Source organism: Hemicordylus capensis, chromosome 12 (genome assembly GCF_027244095.1).
Source record: "Hemicordylus capensis ecotype Gifberg chromosome 12, rHemCap1.1.pri, whole genome shotgun sequence".
Taxonomy (NCBI): Eukaryota; Metazoa; Chordata; class Lepidosauria; order Squamata; family Cordylidae; genus Hemicordylus; species Hemicordylus capensis.
In genome coordinates this window covers 5,347,603-5,367,705 of record NC_069668.1, presented here as the reverse complement: position 1 = coordinate 5,367,705, position 20,103 = coordinate 5,347,603, and the positions used below count along the sequence as shown (strand labels likewise).

Sequence of the window (20,103 nt, the reverse complement as noted above, 5' to 3'; positions counted from 1 at the left end):
GTCTGCCCATAAAATTAAACCTCACAGACATGGATCTCCTGGGCGCACTGGCTGCCCTTCAGCCTCAGAATAACCAGAAACGGAGCCGCTTCGAAGGACCTCAACGGTGCCCGATCGAGGCCCAAAGGCTGGCCTGTGTGGAGCCAAGAGGAGGGAAATCATGGTTATGATATGCCGAGGCTTTAATCCCCCCTGCCTTGATTTCAAGCAGCGATCGGGTTCCGAGTCGACAAGAGCCTGCGCTCCCTCTGAGCGCGTGCAGAGTGATTTCGCTCACTTCCCACTCTGCCCGAGTTTGAGACTGGCGAGGCTTCAGCCTCGGCTTGTTTCTCCCCAGAATCGACCCCTTAAGCGGGCAGGGAGGCGACTTTTGTCCATGGATGATGTCCGGTCGGATACAAAAGATACTCTGAGGCGAGTCTGAGTGGGCAACCGTGGCTTCCAGGGCACAAGAGGCCAAAAGGTTAGCGGAGTCTGCAGCTGACCCAGTTACACAACACTGAACTGATGCCTTGTTACCAGGACTCAGGGGAGGACACACCAAATGGTAACGTCATGGCACCCACATTACGTATGTATAGGCAGGATCCCACACGTATGATCGCCAGACACGATCGCATGTATAGCCATGATCCCACGCCTATGGATTTCCTGGGAACCTTGGAAGGTTCTAGGGCGACAGGCAGGCTGAGGAGAGAAAGAGAGAGAGAGAGAAATCCGAAGATCTGTTTTGGATCTGCGACTCACCCGTCTTTCCCCATTATTTATTTATTTGATTTTATTTCTGTACCGCCCTTCCAAAAATGGCTCAGGGCGGTTTACACAGAGAAATAACAAATAGATAAGATAAATAAAATGCGCCTCCCCGGTATTTGCAAAAACAAATCGAGAGAGGTCTCTGCCCCCAGGAGTTTACTGTACAGCCTCACTCCTATGGGAGGAGGGCAGGCCGGGGTGAAATGGAAGTCCGCAGACACAACTGCACAGCTTCCTTTCACTTGGGAGGGGAGATCAAGAGATCAGCCCAATTTAGGCTTACTGGGAAAGTTGGGCCTTGAGCCGGAGTTGGAGGAAGAGCGGGGGTTACTCCTGGTGGGAACCAAACCTATCGCATCGTCCGAATCCGAAGGGAGTTCAACAGAGCTCAGACTCCCAGTCAGTGCGCAGAGGATTGGAGCCTTGAAATCAGGAGCGGTGGGCGTTCGTCGGAGGCGGGGGGGGCATCTATGTGTAGGTAGAAGAGCCTATGGAGGGGAACCTTCCTGGTCCCTTCGGTTCTGTCATCCGGAGAAACACACTTCGGAAGAAGCGGGAGGTGGGGAGGAGAGACCCTAAGGATGCTTTTAGGGTCAAAGAAGGCTGGTGGGAGGGGGGCGCTCAGAGACCCTCTCCCCAAAGAGAGGTCTCTGAGCGCCCCCCTCCCCAAACACGACAGCCCCACTAGAAAGCCGGGCAGTGCTGAATCAAATCAGATTTTTAAAAAATTGAAACAATAAATAAATCCCAGGTGTTGTATATATGTTGATCTAATTCCCCCAACCGGATGTATTCAGCAGGGACGCGGAGTGACTCCGTTTCCCTCCTCATATCCAATGCAGGGAATCCGTTCAAGAGAACAAGATCCAGGAAGAAGTTAATAGGAATCTGGAGCAAGAATCTGGAGCAGAATCGGGAAACCGAATCGGTTTGATCCACCGCAAGTCTTTCGCGGCTCGGGGTGTGGGCGGTTCTTCCAGGCCGGTCCTACGCCTGGCATTTCCCACGGAGGCAAGGTGTTTACTTTCTAGGACGTGCGCTTAGAAGTACAGTATTTAAGAAAGATTTATAAGGGATCCTTGTTAATTCAAGATCAAGGGTCATTTTATTTATGTATTTGCTGGGAAAGCTGCAAATCCACATCCCTAACGATAACTGGCTTTCCCAATCGCTTCCAGCTTCAACTTTCAAGTGTGCAGGGAAAATACATGGTCCTTGCAGACTTACTCTTCCCTCCTACACTTCATTTTGTTTTTCCACGTTGATTCGGAACTGGAGACTGGGCATTCTTTTAAGAGAGGGGTGTGTGGGTTGTTTTTTTTTTTGGGGGGGGAGCTAATTCGAATTCAGCCCAGAGGAACAGAGGACGGAGGAAAACAAACTCACACATTGCTGTCTTTTTCATGGCTCCGAACGGACTGTTGTGGAAAACAAAACCAAGAGGCAATTCTCCTGAAATAAAGGACATTTTTGCGAAATGAAGGACATCCTTCTGCGTTGCCTGGCAGGGGCGCAGATCCTGCCCTAAGTATTTGAGGAGTTTCCCCCTCGTTTTGTTGAATTTCCTACCATACAACAAACAAACAAACAAACAAACAAAACCCCAACCCATAGTGCCTCTCCCTTTTAAAGTGTCTTTCCTCGCCCCTCCAGAAATCTGCGTCAGGAATGGCTCCGGTTTCCCCTGCAGCCCTGGGCCCTGGAGGTGCGAGGAATCTGGGACTCAGACCAGCAGGTGCAGGAGAGGCTGATGCACAGCCCCGAAGAAAGCTGGGTGGGACATTGGCAAGACCTTTCCCAAAACCCACGAGGGGCTGCTTCTGCGGATGCTGGACACCGTTGCCGCTTGGGGAAAGCCGCGGAGAGCCTCTCTTCTCTTCTTTGGAGCTCGGGACCTTTTTGGTCTCTCAAACCGAAACCCGATCTACTCAAGAGGGTTGATTCCGCGGCCATCCTGGGCGCTCGGCCCGACTCTCGGAAATCATTCTGGGAAGCAACAAGTCCCAAGTAATAAAGCACAGGGCGGCCGTGTTGACTTCCAGGTAATGCTAATAGAGGGGATCCCACCAGCTCTTGTCGGACTACAACTCCCATGATCCCCAGCTATGATGTGGCCTTCGGATGATGGGAGTTGTAGTCCAGCCGCAACTCGGGCACGCCTGCGCTAGCAGACATTTGCTCGACTATTACTCTCAACGGAACGTACTTCTGAGTCAATATGCATAAGATGCTGGTGGTGATATCTGATGGTGGTTGTTTTCTAAAGTACATTATGTGGATGCGATTCCGTGTGTGTGTGTGTGTGTGTGTATATATATATATATATATATATATATATATATATATATATATATATATATATATATATATAAATACCATTAGGAAGCTGTATGGACAGAAAATTGATTTCCAGGCAAGCACTGCTTTTTTTCTTTTTGCCTATCCGCACTCCAGATCGCAGAGCAGAATACACCCCCAGCCCGATCCCCGGCGCGTTTACTCGCAAGCAAGTCCTACTGCGTTCAATCGGGCTTACTCCTAGGACAATTCCTTCCGTGGAACCCTCTCCACGTCCACTCACCTGGAAGCCCCACTAAACGCATCGGGACTTTCTTCTGAGAAAATTAAATACACACCGATCGCGCTGCATTTCTGCACTCCTGGGCACACCGGATCGGAAGGAGCCAATGGGGTTTCCTCTCTAGTAAATGGGCCCCACAGAAGGCAGTGAACGTCCACAGACTTGGGGTGAACGTCCACGAAATCCAGAGCGACCCACCAGAGTCACTCGAGTAAAACCCTTCAACTTGCTTGCCATTATTTATTGAGACCAGTTCAAAGCAGGCACGCAGGCGCTCTTCGGCTTCAGTGGGCAAGGGATCGGGGCCGTTGACCGGATTCTTTTAACACGGAATTTCTCTTCACAAAAAACCCAGTGGGAAAGGGCTCCTGGGCGTCCCCCTTCTGCACAGTCCCGCTGACCTCAGTGGGGTTTACTCCCGTGTAAGTGTGCACAGAACAGCAGCCTTGGATCAGGATGCCAAACCAGTGCGTTTTAACGGAGCACTCTTAGGTGACTGCGATTCCATATTCATGCGTAAATATCCTATGCACGCTCACAGAGGGGTCAGTCCCATTTAATTCAGTAGGATTTGCCAACAAGCAAAAAAGCAAAAAGCAAAAGGAGCCTTTTGTTGAGAACAACATTCGAGCAAACGGGAGTATTTGAGCCTTTGGCGCAGAGGGAGCTCTGGGTTCAAATTCCTCCTGGGTCAGAAAAACTCTGGGCCAGGTTCATCCCTACAGGGTCTCACCCGATATTATTATTACATTTATATCCCGCTCTTCCTCCAAGTAGGAGCCCAGAGCGGAGTACTACATACTTGAGTTTCTCTTTCACAACAACCCTGTGAAGTAGGTTAGGCTGAGAGAGAAGTGACTGGCCCAGAGGCACCCAGCAAGTCTCATGGCTGAGTGGGGATTTGAACTCGAGTCTCCCCGGTCCTAGTCCAGCACTCTAACCACTACACCACGCTGGCTCTTTTTTATCTCCTTGTTGGGCTCGTAGCTGCACATGTGAACTGCCCATGATTGAATCGATTGATAGTTCCACATCTGCATATTCCTTACTGGACGACTGCGATAGCAAGCAACTCTTCTGGTGCTCAATGTCTCACCAACATCTCGCCACAGAAACAGCTTTCACCGCACTTCACAAACTCTGTGCTTTTCACGATAGCTGCCGCGATGCAGCCCTCGAGTAGCCACACATGCATAAAAAGTGCAGGAATCATGCACGTGTGGAGGAGGTGAACCCGGTTACATACATGCACATGTGTTCCACCCTGTTAGTTAGATTTCCTGGGAGGTGTGAGCTTTTTTATACACAATATTGCCCTGCGGACACAAGCTGTGAGATCACAAAAGTGGTGGCCAAATTTCTTTATATTGCTATGAGATTAAGGTCTCAATTTTAGTAGTTGTTTTACAGTTTTTAAAGTAATCTATACTAGATGCTTGTATACTGTTTTATTGTGTGTAATTATCAGCCACTATTTGTGCATATTAGTTATATTTGTTGTTCTGTTTTTTAATCTTTTGGCTGGCCAATGGCTGTAATAAAAACTGACTGACTGACTACATGCACATGTGAACTCCCAGCCACGCTTATTAAAATATCTATTCATTCATACAAATACGCAGTCTGCAGAAACCAGATCTGTCCCTGCAGGGAGCCCGATACCTGCCAATAATTGCTGCGGACCAAACGACTCTTGGCGGCAGAAGAGCAGGGGCCGGTTCCAAAGTTGGCAACACTGTGGATTAACTACCTGACTAAATCCGGGGGACCTCCTTTCTTCTGGCGCGCCTTGCAGCCTGATCTACGAGTTTCCTCGGAAGCAGGGCAGCCCTGTTGTGTCCAATACACATTCACTTGTGTACAATACACATACACCTTTAGGCAATATCAAGCGGCTATTAAATGCACAGCAGCGAGGGCGGGCAAAATTGTGGCAACACTTTCTTAAGATTTCTGCCCGACGGAACTATTTCCAGTAGGAACTTTGGTTAGTAAAAAGGTCTACACACACACACTCGCATATTGTTCCAATTTAAAATAACGACCCCCATGCCTCTTCGACTGAGCACCCTTTTAGTATGGCCAGTTCTAAAATGCATCCTTTTAGGAGCGAATGGCACTTAATATCTTCTCACAGGCATGCAGAATTTTTATTTTCTAGCCAAAACAAAGGCTTGGAGAAGTAGGCCCCATGGAATGGAGGAATTTACTCCCAAGTAAGCATACACAGAAGGCAGCAACGCCCACATACCTATTAGGCATTTCCTCACCTCCATCCCGTGTAGGGCTGCAGATCACCCCCTAAGAATCCCCCCCCACAAATGCCTTCCGATCTGTCTCCCAAACGTGTCTTTTCCTCCCACGCACCCCCCAAAATATTAGGCAGGAGTTGCTCGGGTTTCCCCTCTGTCTGCCCCTTTGATTTCCTCTCCCACCTCATCGCCAGCCGTGCCTAGAAGCGCCAGCGTATTCAGCGGCGCCAACTCCCAGAGGCATGCACAGGATTGGACCCCTCCATTGGGTCCCCCTCGGGGACAGGGACCTGTGTGGGCTTATTCTAGAGTGCAGTGATTGCGACCCTTGCAAAGCCTCATATTTTAAAGCAGAGTATTCCTCGCAGGCATTCACGGCTTAATGCTGATTTCATTCCTGTTCGGTGTCGATTTATTTATTTTCCGTGCAAGGCGCTGTGCTCGCCGAAAGATTCGCCGCCGCTTTCCTGTCAAGACGACTTACAACCGACAGGCCTATTTCTTCATCTTCCTACCCCCACACGCCTCCTCGGCAGGCGACTGAGACAAACAAAAGATTATTTCTTATCACTCCCTGCCTCTGCAGTCTCCCCGACTTACACGGTCTCCGCTTAGACTGTAAGCTCTACGGGGCAGAGTACTACATCTCTCTGGTTGATGCTGCTGTTCCGGGTTCGGCACGCATTGACGGCGCTATACACGAGGATTTGCATCACGCATCCTAAGGCCCTTGACAGAAATGCCAGGCATTCAATACATGTATGTATTAGATGTCTGCACAAGGAGACACATCGCCACATCAGGAGTCAAGCCGATTGAGAAAGGGGGTGGGTGTTTCACTGGGGGGGGGCGACCCCTAAAGCTGCAAGTCACAACGATAATGTTATCAGTTTGGGAGTTAAGTGCCTTGTGGATCCCAGTGGGTTTTAAAAGGGGGGACAAAAGCAAATGCTCATGGTTAAGAGGTTTAAGGAAGGGAAAGCTGAATTCACTCTCCAAAGAGTCCCCCTCCACTTAAAGGTAAAGGTAAAGTACCTGCAGAGCCCTGTGGTTGTCTTGGGTAGAATACAGGAGGGGTTGACCATTGCCTCCTCCCACGCAGTGTGAGATGATGCCTTTCAGAATTTTCCTATCTCGCTACTTGCTGCCTGATATAGTAGCAGCGGGGATTCGAACCAGGCAACCATCTGCCTGTTAGTCAAGCATTTCCTCACTGCTTAAGGTGGCTATATCCCCTCCACTTACCTACGTGTAAAATGTATTATACTGGGAAACGGTTTCAGATCGGGGGAGGGAGGGAGAAGAAAGAAGAAGAAGAAAGATGAAAAAAAGCAGACGATTAAGACTGGAGAAGAAAAGATGACAAGAAGGAGGGGAGAGAAAGGGGGGAGTTTAAAGAATTAAGGTTGCCCTCCTAAGGACGCTTACTTAGGAGTAAACCCCACTGAACGCAGTGGGAGTTCAAACTCAATGAGGCAAGGGAGGCTGCAAGGGTGCAGCCCTATTCCACACGGGCTTAGGAGCTGATTCCTTTGAACTCCATGGGGTTTGTAAGAAAACAAAACCGAGGACGGATCCGGCTGCAGCAAGGCGCATGCAGAAGTTCACCCGGTTTGCAGGCGCAATGAGGTCTCTGCAGGTCTGCTTGTCCCCCTCAGATGCCAGCTGCTGCTGCCCCATATCGGCAGCCCGTGGGGCGCTTTAAGGTCTTTGTTCCATCTCACACCGAACCCTCTCTCCCCCACCACCCTTTTTAGTCTGTTTAGGTTTCTTTCTGTCTTTAAAAGAAAATATTTCCAGTAATCCAGCTTTCTGGAAAATAACAACAGCCAAGAAGAGAGACAACCCCCCCCCCAACTTCCCCTGAAGTTTATCCAGAGTTTAACAACTTTATAAACACATTTTCCAGACTGTTTGTCAAGGGAAAGTTGCATGTAAACCTCCTTGAGGAAGCTGGAGATAACTCCCTCCCCCCTTTTTTTTAAAAAAAGGAAGGCCCACTCCAGAGTGATCATTCTGCATTTCCAGAGAAAAGAAGGGCTGGCCAGATTTAGGGATCCAGGAGATGACCCCCTTGGGGCAGAAGATCTATTATGCAAAGCTAAGAAATTGAAGTGTGTGCCTCTTCACAGGAAAGACCAACGATCTTTTTATAAAAGATTCAATATTCCGGGGAGGGGGGGTAATTAGTAATATTACTCAGGAACACTGGTATTCTTTCCAACCCACCACCTTGGACATGGGCTCAGCTTCCGGCAGCACTATTCATGTCTAACTTCATAAATTGAAAACTAATGGTTACCATTTCAAGGGGCAGGAATTTTGAGGAAAAGTTGGATGAGCTTAATTGAATTTCCAATTCATTCTCACCAACACCCCGTAAGGTAGACCCCCAGAACTGAGAGGAGAGATGGTCTTGTGGTAGCAAGCATGACTTGTCCCTTTAGCTAAGCAGGGTCTACCCTGGCTGCATATGAATGGGAGACCAGAAGTGTGAGCACTGTAAGAGATTCCCCTCAGGGGATGGAGCTGCTCTGGGAAGAGCAGAAGGTTCCCAGTTCCCTCCCTGGCAGCATCTCCAAGATGAGGCTGAGAGAGACTCCTGCCTGTAACCTTGGAGAAGCCACTGCCAGTCTGTGAAGACAATACTGAGCTAGATAGACCAATGGTCTCAGTATATGGCAGCTTCCTATGTGACTGCAGATCAGACTCACTCAGAATGTGCCTTATCTCAGTCCACCGAGTGAGTTCCTGGCAAAGGCAAGATTCGAACCAGAGACTTACTAGTTCGCCTTAGGAACACAGCCCTACACCGAGCCAGACCACTGGTCCATCTAGCTCTGTATTGTCTACACGGACTGGCAGCGGCTTCTCCAGGGTTTCAGGCCCTACCTGGAGATGCAGCCTGGGACTGAACCGGGGAGACCTTCTGCAGTCAAAGCAAGTGAGGCACTCTACCACCGAGAGAAGGAAGTGTGGTTAGAATGGGGTCTCCAACAACACACACCATCCTATTGAGACAGGATCCTTTTGAAATAGAGGAGCAGGCCAACCTAGGACTGCCCCAAAGACCAAAATTGCTCTCAAGGATATAAAGGAGTCTGGATCCTCTACATTTTTACTCTCAAGGAAGTGCCACTAAAATCAGTGGAGCTAATGAATAGATAAGTGGGTTATAACACTTGAGAGTAAGCCCTTTGAACTCCACAAGCTTTTAGATCAATTGCAGGACTGTAATCCACTAACAGGGAACTAGGTCCTGTTGAATGTAGGGCTTACTTTGGAGTAAACGACAAGCCCATTTTCCAAGGACCTTACAGAGTTCATCTCCTTTCCCCTCTTTAAACCTCTCCTCCAGGTCTCTCTGCCTTGGCAAGAACATTGAGCCGTCCACAAAATACCATCTTGATTATATTAATTATATATTAATTCCTCTGTAATTCTGTTTAATACCTCTGTGTCCAGTGGTTCTTGGGGAAAATTGATTATATGGCTCTTCTGAATTCTTTCTGGCACAGAAAACAAACCAAACCTTGAGGGGTATAATATTGCTCCACTTATAATGAAAGAATTTATTGTAATTACTACAACAAGCTTTTGGTGGTGGAGAGATGGGACAAAGATAAATGTGAGAAAATGTATGGCATACATATACTACCCATATTTCTTCCTTATTGCAACTTTTCCTCACCTCCACCTTCTAGCTGTGGACTGCAGGCTCCCTGGGGCAGGGACCTCTTTCTGTTTGCTTGGTAATTCTGACAGAGACAAGGAGTGTAACAGAGTATATACTGTAGCCATCTTTAACTAGAAGTGTGTTTTCTCTGCTTTTGACTTGCTTTATTAACTTGTTTTAGAGTTTTGTATATTCTTTAAAAACTGTTTTTATTGTCTGCAAACCATCTGGGAAGTATTTAAAGGCAGCATGGAAAATGGGTTATATGTAAAGTAAAGTGTGCTGTCAAGTCGGTGTCGACTCCTGGCACCCACAGAGCTCTGTGGTTTTCTTTTGGTAGAATACAGGAGGGGTTGACCATTGCCTCCTCCTGCGCAGTGTGAGATGATGACTTTTAGCATCTTCCTATATCGCTGCTGCCCGATAGAGGTGTTTCCCATAGACTGGGAAACATACCAGTATATATTGGTTGTCTCTTTTCCACCCCTGCTGCTGCTTTTATTGTATAACCCTATACACCTGTACCTCCGAGTAAGCCCCATTACATACTGTAGAGAAGACAACATCCAGACGAGTTACCCAGGACTAACGGAAGTCTAATGAGATTTAGTCACGACTAACTAATCTCATGGATTTCAAGGGGATTTAAGTCATGATGAATTACTCTGGCTGTTGCCCAGTGGGAATTACTTCCAAGTAAGCATCCACAGGCTTGCACTACACATAAAATAAAGACTGCAGAAGCAGGAGAATTAAAGAAATTGGTTATCACTGCGGCGGGGGGACTTAACACAAATGGTAAATACTGTAATTATGCACCAAGCAATAAACAAAAACAGCATCTGATATTAAACAAAAAATAAACAAAAACAGCACCTACATCACGTATGATCAGTCCTGCTCATAGGAACACAGGAAGCTGCCATCTACTGAGTCAGACCATTGGGTCTATCTAGCTCAGTTTTGTCTACACAGACTGGCAGCAGCTTCTCCAAGGTTGCAGGCAGCAGGAATCTTTCTCAGCCTTATCATGGAGAAGCCAGGGAAGGAACTTGAAACCTCCCCTGTGGGGAATCTCTTCCAGTGCTCACACTTCTAGTCTCCCATTCATATGCAACCAGGGTAGACCCTGCTTAGCTAAGGGGACAGAGTCATGCTTGCGACCACAAGGCCAGCTCTCCTCTCCTAAGAAGTCCTTCAGTATATTATTTAACAAGCAGGCAGCCAGACCAAAAAAAACCCACAAAAAAAAAAAAAAAAGATTTCATGGCACTTTGAGCGATCAGAAAAATGCTGCACAGACAGTTTCGGACCAACATGAGCAAGATTACCTGACATGCCATCCTCACCCCAATTTGTCCCACCCTTGGTGCTTTGATCTCTGACCTGAGGCTGAAGTCCAGCAAATGGATTGATTTTTAGTTACAAGAAAAACAAAAACCTCTTATATTAATCCCTTTTTCGTAAGTGGCTCCCCCTCTGCACCCCCCCGCAAAATAGAACATTAACTGTTAAGACTCCCCACCCCAAGAAAAACCAGATATATTGGTTTCAGACCAATGTATCTCTTTCCATCTTTATCTAGGTTTGTGGATTCAGCCTTCTCCCCTTCCTCTCTTTAAAAGGGTGATCAACATCTGCCTCCCCAATGTTTTGGATTGAAAAATAAAGGTTTTTTTTTTTTAAGGGGTCTGGGTGTTCAGAAAGGTGGGGAAACTGTGTTCTGTGCAAAATAAGTCAATCCCTGCTAACCCCTGAAAAGAGGCACCTTTTAACGTTGTAATTCTCTTTATTGAGCAGGGGGAGAGTAACTGGCCCTCTCCACCACCAGCACAGTACCTCCAGTGACTGTTGCTGGTGTCTATCTTGTGTTTCTTTTAGATTGTGAGCCCTTTGGGGACAGGGATCCATCTTATTTATTTATTATTTCTCTGTGTAATGGCCCTGAGCCATTTTTGGAAGGGCGGTATAGAAATTAAATGAATGAATGAATGAATGGATCAAATAGGAGGTGGGCGTGAATAGGATTAATTCTGCCCAATTCTGGGCCCAACCCAGCAAAAGTTAAGCACTGAAAAGCTCCATTCTGTTTCAACAGGAAAGAGACCCATGCATAGCAGTTCCAAGGCCTCGATCCTGTGCATGTTTTCTTGGAAGCGCCATTACTTTCAAATGGGAGTGACTGACAAGTGGAGGACCGGCGCCTCAGGCGGGCACGATCCAGTGTCCCAGACTGGCAAGGGAAAAAAAAAACTACCCTCTACTGTGCCAAGGTTGATGAGTGCATAGTGGTAGAACATTTGCTTTGGACGTAAAAGGTCCCAGGTGAAAAAGACATGACTGGGTTAGCGAGACCAATGTTTCTGACTCATAGAAACCTAAAAACATAGGAAGCTGCCTTATACCAAGTCAGGCCCTTGGTCCATCTAGTTCAGTATTGTCAGTATGGACTGGCAGAGGCCCGTCTTGCTTGGATATGTCAAATATTGAACCAGGGGCCTTAATTATTTATTTAAATATATTTGTATACCGCCCAAGATGCAAGTCTCAACAAAACAATAAAAAACAACAAATAGAAAGGTTAAAACATTACAACAATTTAAAATTTTAACTATTAAAAAAACCCCAAACAATTAAAGCATTATCTAATTAAAAGCCTGGGTGGACAAATGTGTCTTGACTACCTTTTCAAAAGTTGTAAGAGATGGGGAGGCTCTTATTTCAGCAGGGAGCGTGTCCCAAAGCCTCGGGGCAGCAATGGAGAAGGCCCGTCCCCGAGTACTGCTTTGCAATAATATTCCGAGTATTGTTGCAATACAGCCTCAATCTGCAGAAACTTGATAATTTATTAATTATCAATTAATTAATTGTTTTATCATTATAGTTATAAAATTTCCCTCCCCACCCCAGTTTCTGGTATTAATCTCTCTGAACATGGACCCTTTTAGCTGCCACACCAAATAGCCACCAATAGATCTGTTCCCCGCAGGCTCAACAGATCCTTTTAAATAATAAGGACAAACACCAACAGTCTAGTTTGGAAGAGTGGATCAGTTTTAAATCTGGTTCCATTTTACAGCGTGGCCGGAAATGTGCAGACAGAAAGAAATCTGGAGCTAGAGGCACAGATCTGGGAAACTGGCCTCTAGTTACTCAGTCGGCTAGGCGGGTGGTTGCCTCAGGCAGCAGGTTATTAGAATACATAGGAAGCTGCCTTATCCTGAGTCAGACCCTTGGTCCATCTAGCTCAGGATTGTCCACACTGACTGGCAGCAGTTCTCCAAGGCTTCAGGCAGGGGTCTTTCCCAGCCCTACCTAGAGATGCTGCCAGGGATTGAACCTGGGACCTTCTGCGTGCAAAGCAGGTGCCCTTCTCCTGTGCCATCATGGCCCCGTCCCCAACACTGCTTTTCTTTTAAAGAAGCAGAGGAGGGTATGCACGTGTGTGGAGTGGGCATGTGGTGCACAGAGGTTTTGAGCCATCACCGCCACACTTCTCCTTCCCTCCACACTGATGATCCTTCACCCCTTTAAAATGTGCCTTTTCTGCTTTTCATTCTTGATTCCCTTATAAAGGAAGTCATGGAAAGAAAGTGTGTGTGTGTGTGTGTGTGTGTGTGTGTGTGTGTGAGAGAGAGAGAGAGAGAGAGAGAGAGAGAGAGAGAGAGAGAGAGAGAGAGAGAGAGAGAACACATAGGAACATAGGAAGCTGCCATATACCGAGTCAGACCATTGGTCTATCTGGCTCAGTATTGTCTTCACAGACTAGCAGCGGCTTCTCTAAGGTTGCAGGCAGGAATCTCTCTCAGCCCTATTGTGGAGAAGTCATGGAGGGAGCTTAGAACCTTCTGCTGCTCTTCCCAGAGCGGCTCCATCCCCTGAGGGGAAGATCTTCCAGTGCTCACACTTCTAGTCTCCCATTCAGATGCAACCAGGGTGCACCCTGCTTAGCTAAGGGAACATGGCTTTATACATATATTACTTAGACGACATGCACCCATTTGAATTTCACCGCAGACCCCACAACGTCCCACTGCACAGACACCAGGCCCACTTCAGGACTTTTCAGGTTCTCTCAGTTTCAGGGCAGCAGTTGAACACCTGCTTACCTTTCTGCTATCGATTGACACTCCTTAGAACAAGCACTTGCCAGCGCAGATCTATGCATTCTCACTCATGAGTATGCCCCATTGAACACAAAATAATGCATCTTTGGCTGGATGGTGCCCATAATGCATTAATTGATTTATGTCACTCTTTCCTTAGGTAAAAGGCTGGAATTCGGTTTCAAAAGCAGCAACTTCCTCTGCCCCCTGGGGGGGAGAGTCTACAGTAAGCCCTCCTCGGAGCTGCTCCCCCAACTCGTTTTGCCCCCACATGTACCTGGAGGTCACCGCTGCATCCGGCCTCCGAACCAGTGAAGAACACCCAGAGCGGCCCATCTTTCGCCTTTTCTGTTCGGTTTAATCAGGAAAACGTGAACCCAAGGCAAGTTTTCCTTCTCTTGCTTCCCTTCGGAGTTTGGAGAGGAACTCATTCCAGATGGACCAGATCGGATCCAACACCGTTTCCTTAATGAGAATAAATAAGCGAGGAAACTCAATTCAGATGTCACTCCAAAGTCTATGCATCTATCCTATGCAGATTTATTTGGAACTCAGGCTGCAGACCTGTGCAAACTTACCTGGGAGTAAAGCCCATTGAACAGAGTGGGACTTATTCTGAGTAGACATGCATAGGACTACATTATATTACATCTACTGCAAAGGGGCTTTGTTCCAGATTGACTGGGGGGGGGAGTATACCTTGCCCTTCTTCATTAATAATGAACCCTAACACAAATCAATAAGTTTAAAGCATCCAAAATGCAAACGCAATACAATAAAACAAGCAAAATCCAGCAGCAGTTAACAATAAATAATCACAGCACAAGCACCAAAAACCTTGCAAAGGGGATGGCATCAGGCCTCTGCAGAAGTCTTCCAAGTCAGGTGTTTGGACAGATGCCGTGAGGTCCTCCAGAGCAGGATCGGGACTATCCGGACACAATGAAAACCATCGCAGTTAAAGATCAGCCAGCCCCACATGCTCCTGCAAAGCGTGTTGTGAGAGTTAGGGATTTCTGGGCCATCCCAGTTAAAATGCTGCAGTTAACCAGCATTTAACCAGGTTCGCTATTAACTCTTTAACTGAGATTGTTCTGGTCGTAAGAACGCGGGTCTATGTTAGTGGTGGCTAAATCCCACTGAAAGGAATCGGAATTTGAGTTAGGCATGATTAACGTGTCTTGTTGATTTCAATAGTGCTTTGCCATGACTGGTTTAGTCTAGAACCTGCCCAGCGTCTGAGCCTGACCAGCTTTTGTGGGGAGGATACCACTGAGACAGACCTGTTCTCGGCTGACTCCTGCTGAATCTGTTCAGTGGAGGCACCTGGATCAGGGCCTCTGATGTTGAGGAGGGCTAGTACTGCCATACAGAAAGGAGACAGGTCTCCTGTATCTTTAAGAGAGTGATCTTCACCATCTTTCAAGCAAGGGCCACTTGGGCAAGAAGTCTTCACTGGGTGGGGGTGGGGGCATTTCCCATTGTTGGACTGAGCACTGCACAGTCCTGCATCCACACAGCACCAGAAGGGGCTCTTGAAGTGAAACAGAGCTCTAATAAGCCCCGGAAAGCACACACTGAGTGCTGGGAAATATAGTCCTACCCAAGACTTCCTCCATGGAACTGTCTGGGGGAAGTGCCAGGAAGGACTACACTTCCCAGCAGTCCACGCAGGCCTTCCAAAATGATGCGGGCACTTGAGAGGGCTCTGTTTCCCTTAAAGTATCCCCAAAGGTGCTAGGAAAAGGGAGAACCAAGGGAGGAGAATGTGGAGTACCATGGTTCCACATTGTCCAGAGCGATGGGGTGGGGTGGGGTGGGTCGGGGTTTAATTTTATTAAATTTAGAGGCAAGATGCCTCTGAATATCAGTTGCAGGGGAGCAACCGCAGGAGAGAAGGCATGCTCTCACCTCTTGCTTAGGAACATAGGAAGCTGCCATATACTGAGTCAAACCATTGGTCCATCTAGCTCAGTGTTGTCTACACAGACTGGCATTATGGCAGTGGCCTCTCCAAGGTTGCAGGCAGGAATCTCTCTCAGCCCTATCTTGGAGACGATGCCAGGGAGGGAACTTGGAACCTCGATGCTCTTCCCAGAGTGGCCCCATTATCCCCTGAGGGGAATATAATCTTGCAGTGCTCACATACCAAGTCCCCCATTCATCTGCAACCAGGGCAGACCCTGCTTAGCTAAGGGGACCAGTCATGCTTGCTACCACAAGACCAGCTCTCCTCTCCTTTTTGCTTGTGGGCTTCTCAGGGTCATCTGGTGGGCCACTGTGTGAAACAGGATGCTGGGCTGGATGGGCCTTCTTGGGCCAGATCCAGCTGGACTGTTCTGATTGATTGCATTTATCTGCCACCTAATATAGAAATCTCTAGGCATTGTACAGAATTAAAACATAATAGAAAATGTAAAAAATTTCAAATGCATACAAAGATACAAATAAAATAGATAAACACATATTAAAATAAAAAAAAATAATAAAAATTATGACTGTGCAGAGTATTCAGCTTTGGCCCAACAAACAATTTTTTATTTTATTTTATTTTATTTTATTTTATTTTATTTTACATTTATATCCCTCTCTTCCTCCAAGGAGCCCAGAGCGGTGTGCTACATACTTAGGTTTCTCTTTCACAACCACCCTGTGAAGTAGATTAGGCTGAGAGAGAAGTGACTGGCCCAGAGTCACCCAGCAAGTCTCATGGCTGAATGGGGATTTGAACTCGGGCCCAGCACTCTAACCACTACTTTGAGTTGATGGCGGCCACTGCTGGAAAACACTGACCTAAGAGATGCACGTAAGAGGGAGTTTCGGCTTCTGTGCAGCTATCACAGGCGCAGAAGACCTGTCCTCACCTCCATGTGTCAGTCCTAGAGGGTGTGGGTTGCACGGAACCCCATGGAAATAATTCCTGAATCAACACTCATAGGCTCGCACGGGTTGACCTCCTGGCAACCACTTGGGGCCTCTGTCCTGGTTACACCCAGGACAGCCACCCACCCACCCCACACACACTGCACCCCGCTAGTGACACTACAGACATGGGCTCTTGAAAGGTCTAGGGACAGAATTCCTGCTCTTTGCGGCTTCAAAGCCGACACAGCCCCCTGGTGAACCTGCCGGTGTGCTGAGTTCTGCTTGCCACTTCATCCCTATCTCAAAGGTTGAAGTGGGAGGCAAGTGCTGAGCTGGCCTGGGGCTGGCCTCCTGAGCCGGGGTGAACTTCACACTCGACCACAATGCCCCCAGCTACTATATCCGCAATGGCCGACCAAATATCAAAGAGGCTCTCCAGAAGACGACCAGGACAAGGAGTCAGGGGAAGCGACAGTTCCCGGAAAGCGGGCTGGATACCCTCGATGCAGCAAAGTAACATCTTGAACGATCAAGAGAATGCAGAAGAGATAGAGAGGGAGACTAATTCAGAGTGGGCGTCACACTCAGATCTCGAGTACATACTTTAGTCTCTCTGCCACCCACAGCCATCGAAGGTAATCAGGGGTCAGGCAGAGGAGCTGTGGCAGGCTGCAGTCCTCAGGGGTTGCAAGTCCAAGACCAGGAGTGGGGGGAATCAAGCACTCACCAGGGGTGGTAATTTAGCCAGCCCGGCCAGGCAGGCAGGCAGGAGCCAGGAAGGTCAGGCAAGTCAGAAGTCCAGGATGCACAAAGAGTCAGAGCCCAGTCATCAGTCACCAGCAGCCAGAGGACAGGTCTATCCATGGCTACTAGTCTGGTGGCTATAAGCCACCCTCAGCCTCAGAGGCAGGAGGCCTCCAAATACCAGTTGCAGGGGGGCAACAGCAAGAGGGAGGGCATGCGTCCCCCCATCAGGTCCTGCCTGTGGGCTTCTCAGAGGCCTCTGATGGGCCACTGCGTGAAACAAGGTGCTGGATAGAGATGTGCACGAACCGGCACTTGGCTGGCTCAGCGGCGGTGGGGGGGTCACCTTTGAGGAGCAGAGAGGGTGCTCATCTCCCACCCTGCTTGCACTATCTCCAAAACCGCTGGTGCGTGGTGGCAGTGTACCTCCTTGCTGCCCTGGTCGGCGTCGGAAGTGGCTGGTGCGCATGCACATGTCACTCACATGCACCAGCCACTTCCGGCCCAATGCTAACTGGGATGGCAAGGAGGTATGCTTCCTCCCCAAACCAGCAGTTTTGGAGACAGCGCTGGTGGGGGAAACGCAGCAGTTGGGGGGAAATGGGCTCCCTGCCTGCTCCTTAAAGGAAAACCTCGCACCGCCAAACCGGCCTGAACCTCTGAACTGGTCTGGTTCGTGCACAACCCTAATGCTGGACTGGATGGGCCTTGGGCCTTATCCAGTGGGGCTGTTTTGATGAGGATCAGAACAGAAGCCAGAAGTCAGAGAGGGGCCAGGGGTCAGGCACTATAATGCAATACACACATCCAATGAGGGAACCTAAATACTGAAGCATAACAAAAGCAACAGCCCTATACATATTCTCAGCTACTGATTTCCAGGCTTTCTGCAATTCTGCCTCCTTTTGAGGAACCCCCTCCTCACTTTTCCTTGCCAGCTGGAGAACTCCACCTCATCACAAGGGATTCTTGGGTGGACCCAAATGCCCCTGCGTCTCTCCATAGCATTGCAAGAACTGGGAATACATCTAAAACACACCCAGCATGGCTGCACAGGGAAGGATCAGTTGCCATAGACCAGCCGTCTTCCAGGGAAGCTTGTCTACCCTAACTGAGCTCCTTTTTTGAGGAGCCCCTGATAAACGTCAAGAAACTCTCAAGGTTTCCCAGAGGGGAACCCTGGCTTTAGTACATCCTGTTGCATGACATGTGGTCTTGTGCTGGTCTTGTGGGAGCAAGCATGACTTGTCCCTTTAGCTAAGCAGGGTCTGCCCTGGTTGCATTTGAGAGGGAGATTAGAAGTGTGAGCACTGGAAGATCTTCCCCTGAGGGGATAATGGGGCTGCTCTGGGAAGAGCATCTAGGTTCCAAGTTCCCTCCCTGGCAGCATCTCCAAGATGGGGCTGAGAGAGACTCCTGCCTGCAACCTTGGAGAAGCCACTGCCAGTCTGTGCAGACAAAACTGAGCGAGATGGACCAATAGTCTGACTCAGTATATGGCAGCTTCCTATTTTCCTATGTTAAGAGGAATGGAGATACAGCAATGAAAGGTGAACGCAGCTACTACTGCATTGTACCAGGCCGTTGCAGGTCTGAGGACCCCTCTTGCTTTTCCCCTTCTGCAAAGAAGAATTAGTCCATGAGCGGGGCCCACACATTTTGGCCTCTGGTACCGTCTTGGGGGGCAAATGCTCATAGTGATTTTTGGCAACACCTCTCCCCACCCCCGACACACCAAGGATGGGGAAAAAGGTGATAGCATTGTCCCACTTCCAGCCAGGGCTGTCAGAGAGCCCTGGTGGGGTGTGGGGCCCGGGGCCAATCAGCCAGTGTGGGGCCCCCTTCCAGCGAATGGGGGTTAAAAGAGCGGGGCCTGGGGCAGTCGACCTGCTTGCCATGCCTTAAGGATAGCTCTGCAGCTTTCTGCATCACCCGTTCTTCATCCCTATCCCCAAACAATTTGGGTAAAATGGCAGTCATTATGGCACAGAGGAAAAGGGGAGGGTGACAATTAAAAAAACCTGTACTCTCTCCATGGAGTACAACAGGAGGAGAGCATTCCTGCCAATGGTCATCTCCATTCCTCTGGCAATGCTGATAGAATTTTAGAGTAGTTCTTGTGTTGTAAAGCTTATAAAAGTTGTGCTGTTGAGTTGGTGTCGACTCCTGGCGCCCACAGAGCCCTGTAGTTTTCTTTGGTAGAACACAGGAGCGGTTAAGCATTGCCATCTCCCATGCAGTAGGAGATGATGCCTTTCAGCACCTTCCTATATCGCTGATGCCCGATACAGGTGTTTCCCATAGTCTGGGAAACATACCAGCGGGGATTCGAACTGGCAACTTCTGACTTGCTAGGCAAGTTACTTCCCCGCTGCGCGATTAGGGGGCTAAAGCTTATAAAACACCATTGCAGATCTGGCCACTGCAGGCCCCATTGCCAGAATAAGAAAAGCCTGAGAGTTGAACTTCTAGTAATGCAATTGTCTTTGATATCTAGTTTTAATTTTAATGAGTTTTAACCTGGTTTTAAATTTTTTAAAATTGTTTTATGATGTGTTCTTGGTTTTAATGTAAACTGCCCTGAGCCAGAATGAATGAATGAATGAATGAATGAATAAATGTTCGTTTTAAATGATTTTAACGTTAATGATTTTAATATTTAAATGATTTTAATTGTTCAATTGAGTTAATGTTTTAAATGATTTTAATTGCAAACCGCCCAGAGATACATGTTCTGGGTGGTATAAAATATGTTAAATAAATAAATAAATAAATAATAAAACATCACCATGAGCATTTGTTCCCCCAATGGTACCGATGGCTGCAGCTGACTCATGTACTAAATGTCTTCTGGACATCTGTGTGTTGTGTGTGTGTGTGTGTCTGTGTGTGTGTGTTTTCCTGGAAAACTTGGTTCACAGGGAAGGCGGCTGTTAACAAAGGAACACCGAGGCACTGTCTGCTCTGTGATGCGCTTTGCTGTTTGTGTCAACACACACCCGAAGCCCTCCCTTTGATCTGTCCAATTCATCTTTTTGGCCTGGAACCCTGGTCCAGATGCTGTGTTCCTTCTCTGGTCTACTGGTGGGTGGCTCCATGAATTCTCAGTGATGACACACACAT

The 20,103-nt window shown here is 48.0% G+C and overlaps 1 protein-coding gene across 4 annotated transcripts in view; it reads right to left on the bottom strand.

The window, feature by feature from the left end:
- Nucleotides 1–20,103, bottom strand: part of TBX2 (T-box transcription factor 2) — a 111,130-nt gene that overhangs the window by 66,023 nt on the left and 25,004 nt on the right. For all 4 annotated transcript variants that reach the window (XM_053274543.1, XM_053274542.1, XM_053274540.1 and 1 more), the window contains one exon: nt 13,649–13,836. In XM_053274543.1, the coding sequence (XP_053130518.1) occupies nt 13,649–13,707 (59 nt within the window). In that variant the 5' untranslated portion in view covers nt 13,708–13,836. The remainder of the gene's footprint in view (nt 1–13,648; nt 13,837–20,103) is intronic.